The following is a 7,744-nucleotide window of genomic DNA, read 5'->3' on the forward strand; positions in this document are numbered from 1 at the left end:
ATAATATTCGCTAAAGCGTATGTCCGAGGGTTCCCGCGAGGTGTTCCATGGGAGGGATGGGAGCAGCTCGTTCAAGGCGTCATTGCGGGTATGCCTCCGAAACCCCTTGATGGTGCAGGGAATGGCCCGATAATGGACCGCTGAGTGTTGCTCGTGAATAGAAGATAGGTTATAGACCTGGACGCCATAAGTGAGACGACCGACATTATACAGCCCGACACAGCGTGACACACACCGATTGGTGAGAACGTCCAAATTAATTCGAGAGGCGAGAGATTAAGTGAGGCATTGGCTTACAATTTTTCCTAGTTGAGTTATCCACTGTCAGGCGCTGTTCTGGCTCGCGAGGGGGATGTCGAAAAGGCTACTATGACTAGGGTGGGAGGAAGTTGGTATGATGTATCCCGGCGGGAGGTTGGTTCTTTTTTCGGATCAGGAGAACTTCTGTCTCATGAGGTGCCAATTGAGAGTATTGGAGAGGCTGTTCAACTCCGCCTGAAATTCTGTAGCCATGTCCTCTGTGAATTTGTAGTCGGCGGCTCCAAAAAAAAAAAAAAAAACTACGGTCGTCAGCGTATAGATAGCGAAACAATCCGCAGTGTCCCATTCCAAGTTTCTGACGATGCGTGCCATGGCCAAATTAAAGTGCAGACCCCAGAACCCTGTGAAACACCGCTATCCAGATAAAATATCCTAGGGCTCCATCCTGGATGTGTGTTGTTGAGCGAAATAACCCGTGTTCTGGAAAATTACAAATCCAGCTTTGGGTTCTTTGGCTTCGGAGGGCTATAGCGAGCTTTTAAAGGATTGCTGCCTGACTAACATGGTCAAAGGTTTTTCGCACGTCGAAAGTGAGGACATAATCTGGATTAGCAGTCCGTAACGTGTGGTTAATAGCGCGTCGCAGTAGCCAAAGGAAATTGGGACTACCGAAGTGAGGCGGAAGCAGTTTGGGACGGGTGGTACCACGGGCGTATTTTAAAAAAAAAATACTGAGTGGGGTTGCTGATCAACCGTTCAGTGCGTTTACAGGTGATGGGTGCATGAGAAGTTGGCCGGAGGTTATTCAGCTCAGAGGGGTCTTTGTTCGGCTTCGGTATTCGGTGAACCTGTGTCAGACTGAGGTCGTCCGGAATGTCGTCAAAGGCTTACTAGTGGTAATCATACTTAGCTGTATTAAGTACGCAAACTCATCGAAGTTACGTCGGTGCTGCCATGTCACGCCATCATGACCCGGGCAGAGCAGGGTTTAAACTGGTGAACAGTCCATTGAAGTCAAACACTCCTCCAATTGTGCCAACACTTCTTGTGGAGTTATCACAGTGGAAGGTGAAATTTAAGATGACACAATTTTGATTTGGATCTCCTGCGAGAAAGCTGACGTCTTCGAGACGCAGGGAACAGGTAAAACAAATCGAGTAGTTCTAACCTTCCACTATACCTACATTCCCCACCTGTTTGAATATTACATGGCTACAGTATAAGTGCCTCATTAGCAGCCCAAGACAATGGTTTGCTTTGCATGTCAGAGTATCGGGTACATAATGGGGTAATGCCCGCACTAACCTGTGGGCCGAAAATGGGTGCGGACATGCTGAAACTGAGCCATGCGAATGCACACTTTAGTGTGCGGCCTTTGAAAATAGATGGTCATCTGGCGGTGGACCCAACGTTTCTGACCCGCACTTCCTCCCTTCCCCTGGCACCCATTACAAAGTGCAAGATGGAGTATCCTGGGTGGACCGTGTACGTAGTCATGGCCCCAGAGGACACACACTGCTGACTTCAGCACCTTAACCAGCTAGGGCTGAAGCTTATCCCCCACTTCCGCTCACACCAACAAGTGATTCGATACTGAAAACTGTATTATCCAAAATTGAAAGCCAGAGAGCTCAACTCCACTATCCTCGTCAAAAGAATGCGGCGCTCAAGGCTAAACTTGCAGCATGCCAACGAGGGTCCCATATCGTGCCAGACCAAAGGGCACCTCTAGCACGACCGCCCCTGCAAAATCAGTGGTTGGTAATCAGGCCCAATGTGTGTCACCGACTACACCTTCCAAGTCAACGCTCCGTATTCACGTCCCCTGGATGCAGGAACAACGAAATTGCCGTAGTACTGGCGCCAAGCGTACCACTATACGCCTCGAGCTTCGCGATCGCTGCGCGCTTGCCGCCGCTTCTCCGCGGCATTTCGGAACTTGTGCTGCGTGGCTAATAGGGGTTCGTGCAGTGTTCCGGTTCTGTTTCGCTTCCTTTCACATTTCCGCGCCCCTTAAAACTTGTTATGGTGACGTCTATAAGCAAACAGTACGTTTAGGTCACTTAAAAAGCAGGTGGGTCTTCGTGGACTACTCGAACGCCAACAAGGGCTACCTGGGGACGCGGTTCTGCGCGCTTGTAACGACTCTTTCCGGCGTCGGCGACGGCAGCAGCATATCACAACTGTCACTTCCCAATACGTCAGGCAAAAAGGAATGCTACATTCGCCTCGTTTAGACCTGATACGGGCACCGTGAGAGGTTGGTTTCGTTTTGCTGCGAGGACAACGAATGCGGCTTCGTTTCGGATATATGCGGCTCAGCAAAATATGTTTCGGGGATGTGAGTACCCAATCTCGGACAATTGTCCGGGATTATAAGTTATGTCTTTTATATACTTATAAACCTGCCTTTTATAAGAACTTAAGACATGTGAAAATGTAAGTATACTACAAGGCTGTGCTTCGTTAAATAATGTGCCTACTCACGCCTTATAGCAGGAACCAAGAAAAGTTGATGAGATTACGGAAAAAATAAATTCTGTGCAAGTCCCGAAGAAACAGAATAGCTCTAACGGGAATAAAAAACTCAGGGCAACTTCTGATATGCTAAAGACGTTCGTCGAAGCTTAAGCCAGGTGGGACTCACCAGACCAACTAGACGCGGAATGTACTGCTATTTCGCGAGATATGGGCGGGACGGGGGGAGGGGAGGGTGACGCTGTACATGTACAAATGCGGAGCGAAATCAAGCAATAAACATTTTAGTAATCACACACACAAATCTCGCGTTCACTTTCCTTTTGTTTTTCGACTTAACGAATAGATGATCGTTCGGCGGACGCATTTTTAGAAATATGCAGAGTAGGCAGTTCACAAGCAATGGAAGGTGTCGTTGGAGGAGTGTGGTACCTGATAAAGCCTTCTGATTTCAGTTTGTGCTTTATTCTGCAGGCTCCCTGTGCCTTATGACGATATTTCGAAGAAGCGTTTAGTCGCGAACGCGGATTATATGCTAAGCCCTGTCTCGGCGCTGCTCGCGAAGGATAAATGTAGCAGATGAATGTTTACGGGCGCTCACCTCACGATAACACGATCCTTTGCCATGTGCTGATCCCCGAGTATAATTCTGCATTATCCATGGTACTTTATCCATGAATGCTTGCGAAATTAAGACACACTGGCTTGAAAATGTTGAGGATTAATATATGAGGTATGATATTGGCAAACGTAACTGGCGTGTTTTCAGGTATGAGTGCTCCGCTAGATTATGTAAGCGCAAAAAACCCTTTGACATCATAGTGTATCGCCGTATCATGAACATCTGAGGAAACGCTGGTTACGGAGACACTGTTAGTAAATTTCAGAGCAGTGTAACTACAATCATCTCCTGCATACGCCGGTTCCGCGACGCTGTCTTGTGAAACACACTTGGTGCCTCTGCAGGCCAAATGCACCACACTAAGATCACGTCAGAAACATTTACACTCTAGTAAACACACCCCATTTGCGAACAGACTGACTGCTCCACATACACTACGATTTCCAACGCCCAGAAACGGTAAATCTCAGTCGTCAACATGCCGCAAGAGCAGCGGCGACAGTGCGGAGTGGGACGGAGACTCCCGCGGCTGCTTTCGAAACGGGCGGCTAGGAGGATTTCAGTGGAGCCCCTACAGGCAGCGCTCGAGGCGTATACCTCGACAAGGGGTACCGGAACAAAAGATATCGTGCAAGTTACGAAATTTATTCGTCCTTCCACCCAGCAATAACGTCGCGCAGGGTCCTTCAGGGGCCTTCACAAAACAATATACCCAGAAAATTGCATCCGTGATGAACTTCATCCCTACGTTTCCCAGAGTGCCAGACGCAGCCGACCAACCGCCAAGAAAGATTTCTCCCCGTAGCACCCCTGGACAATGAAGCGGTCTCTCCACGTTTTACAATAGAACTGTTGCAGTTTTAATCAATGGGCCCCCATTCTTTCCAGCCGAGTTAAGCAAATGCCGCCTGTTGTTATCATGGTTCAAGAAACCAGATTCATGCCGAAAATTAGAGGCTAGACAACTTTTCCCGACCGTCAATAATTCTTCGAGGCAAAGTCCCAACTACCGCCAAACCATCAATGGTGAAACAAGTGGCTGTTTTAGAAATATAAGATCTAGGCTGCTGCAAGGTGTGCGTCCTCGGTCATTGTTCCAAGAATCACGGATTGGTTTTAGTGGGTTCCGCCTCCCTAATAGAAACCTTAGAATGCTCCCATGTCGAGAGTGTCCACACTCGATCCTGTCTCTCACTCACTCGCACACACGCACGCGTGCGCTCGCGAGCCCATACACACAGGCGCACAGGCGCAGAAACGCACAGCCGCACGCCGACATATAGTCACGCACATCCCCACCAGGCACAAACACTCACGCACACACGCACGCATGCACTCACGTACGCACGTACGCACACAGAAACAAGCGCGCATACAACAATAGAAGTGCTCGCACGAATGTACACCCAGACTCTCACACGCACAGACAGGCGCCTGAACACGCACACATACGTGCCTAACACACGCACACCCACGCACATATGAGGCGTTTTTTTCGAAATGAGCCAGATCCAGAAACCGAAACTAAGTCGGATAAAACTGCAGTGACAAGAAAAACTCCGCAACTCTCCCCCCGAAGAATGGGTGGCAAGAAAATATTTCAGATAACGCCCTGAAATCGTGTACGCAGATCGTAGTTTGTATCGAAAATGAGCCAGATATTGCTGTTTAACGAATCAAAATGAGCCAAGTTCATTTGCCCGATGGGAGGTTACTTATGGCTTGGCTGTTTAGCCTATTTCATGTGTGCTTTCGTAACTTTATTTTTTTTTGCTTTTTGGAGCTGGCTTATGAATTCACGTGGCGGTGAGGAGATGGGCAAAAGATCCGTCTCCAGATATGAACGATGAGGTGAACGGAAGAGCTGAAGGAAATGAAACTGAGAGATGTGAAACGATGATTTCATTTTGTTTCACCGTCCCTACGAAATAACTCTGGTTACATTTATTTTTTTGCTCCCAGCTGACAGAAATCTGTAGGGCCGATATTTCTTTGCTACAAAAAAAGCAACTTCTGGCCAAGGACATGAGATGCTCCCGCTGCACATGGAAAGGGCACAGAGCCCGAGATTGTGGTCGGAAAGTCTCTTGTGTCAAGTTGCCCCATCGTCATGGTTCGATTATGTGTGATCCCGACAGAAGCCGTTTCGTCGTGACTAACCTAATGAACTTATTGAAGCCGCCAACAAGCACATAACGCTTTGTCCTGCAGACGGATTCGTGTGTTTTCGACCCAGGCGGAGGGTGGGAGTCCCTCAGGAGGCGTTTGAAGATCGCACTACGGAGAATTCTTGGTAAAGCTCTTCTCAGCTTCGAAGAATTAGCAACATGTCTTAGTGAAGTGGAATCTCTGGTCAGTTCTAGGCCATTAACATTCATTGAGTCCGACATAGGTGAACCGTATGCGTTGACGCCCGCCAACCTCCTGACCGGACGAATTAGGTTTACCGCTCTACCGCATGGGGCATAAAATGTCGCAACCACGGTAACGCGCACAGACGCTCTCCAAATGCAACAGTATAGAAAGCTACTCACGGAAAACTTCTGGACGAAGTAGCAGACCGAGTATCTCCTTCAGTTGCGATCAGCCCATTTCGCAGCCCCAATGATGGCGACAGTATTCAACGTGGGGGACATTGTGCTTGTATATGCTGAGTAAACGCCTCGTCAAATGTGGCAGCTGGCTCGAATAATACAAGTCCACAGAAGCGTGGACGGCCGTATCCTCTCGTGCAAGATCAAGTTGCAGGACTGTCTTGTAACCACCAGGGCTATCCAAAGAGTCTGCCTATTTGAACTTGCCGCTACCTAAACACTTTTCCGGGGCCCGGAGTAAGTTCAATCTCTCGGCCCGCTACCTCCTTCGACCACGGCGACGACAAGACAGTAGTGAAAGATACGCGAGCTCCTGCATCGAATCTGGGCGGGCACAGTTCGGAAGCTGGCAGCATCGCCACTAAACACTTCTCTTTCAACTTCAGTTTCGCTTTTGAGCACTCGGGGCTCAACAGGCTTCCAAATAGCAAAAACTACTGACGTGTGATCAGGCATATCGGATTGAGAGCAATTTATCAGAAAAAAATTAGCCCTTCGGGCTCTCGCATATTGTAATAATTATATGGTTAGTCAAACTGACCACGCACTGTATTATCAAAATTTAGTCCATAAATTCGCAGTATCTACTAGAACATGGGGGCTAGGCACTGATATCATATTAGTGCTTTCACTATGCTAGGTGTATTATTGCAGGAAGTCTTGCTCACCTTTTTTGAAGGCTTCGTACGGCAAATATTATTTTCTTTAGCGCATTTTTATTCGTCACACTTGTCAGAAAAACAATTTGATATATAAAGTGGAAGAACCTGCACTCATATGCGTAAAACACACATGTTAATCACAAACCCAGATTGGACCCATTGGGTAGGCTTCGGCAAAGACCACAAAATTTCTTGTTCGGCACTTGTATGAATTGCATGCGGCAGAAAAAAACCGCTTCAATAGCTTCAATAATCAGGGTTTTGAGAAAAAACTCTTTGTCCTCTCTTAACGACTAAGGTCTGTAATAATAAAAAACACCAGCCTTTGGGAGACCTTATGGAGGGATAATACTGTTGACCAGAATTATCACATCTCTTGCCCCGGCGGCTTCGGCTTGGCGTTTTTGAGCGCAAAGCACGTTCGTAAACCGGCCTCGTTTTTGTATATTAGCACCAATATAACGAGAACGGCTGTAAAGAGAGGCGTATGTGCTGGCCACGGCATTTCGAAATGCGCCGGTGGCGCTAGTCGTTTGCATTACCCGCTGAGTTCCCGTCTTCTCACTTCTCGTTTCCAGATGCCTTCGTCGCCCAGCCCCGCGGTGCTGCAAGAACTGGGGCTGAAGTTATACCTCCGCCAACATCAAGGGCAACCGTTGGAGAAAAGCGGAAGGCGACACACAGCACTGACCATCCGCCCAGCAGTGGCTGCCCGAGCCGAAAGGCTGAACAAGAGCATGCCTCTAACCTGCGGTGCTGCCAAGGTCAGCGGCGAGAAAGGAGAACCTCTTACGTCGCCGCCGCAGCCTCATCCCGCTTCTCCTTGAATGGTCCTTGGCACGTGCTTGCCCGAGAAGCCCGCAGTTTGGGCCGTGGGGTTCGTCTTAGTCCAACACAACGGGCAGGAAGATGTTTTTGAAATACATCGCCTCAATGGCTTCCTCCCCTCCGACCGCTATTCGTGTCACTTCTTCGCTGCCTCCGCTTAACTATGCCATGTATTTATCAATATAGCGAGTGAGAATGGGCAATGAGGTGCTCGTTGGATGAAGACATAAATGAGGGCAGCATTCAATAACGCAAAAGGGAAAACAAAAGTGGTAAATCATTTCGCAGCGGATCTGTTG

At 48.4% G+C, this 7,744-nt stretch overlaps 1 protein-coding gene across 1 annotated transcript in view; it reads left to right on the top strand.

Annotated features, from left to right (window-relative positions):
* LOC144170218 (uncharacterized) overlaps positions 1 to 7,444 on the top strand; it is a 32,543-nt gene extending 25,099 nt beyond the window's left edge. Inside the window, exon 3 of the mRNA XM_077699906.1 lies at positions 7,196 to 7,444. Within this exon, the coding sequence (XP_077556032.1) occupies positions 7,196 to 7,444 (249 nt within the window). The remainder of the gene's footprint in view (positions 1 to 7,195) is intronic.
* Positions 7,445 to 7,744: the final 300 nt, after the last annotated feature.

The sequence above is a fragment of the Haemaphysalis longicornis genome, unplaced genomic scaffold, assembly GCF_048455015.1.
Source record: "Haemaphysalis longicornis isolate Haplotype H1 unplaced genomic scaffold, Haemaphysalis longicornis Haplotype H1 scaffold_1, whole genome shotgun sequence".
Taxonomy (NCBI): Eukaryota; Metazoa; Arthropoda; class Arachnida; order Ixodida; family Ixodidae; genus Haemaphysalis; species Haemaphysalis longicornis.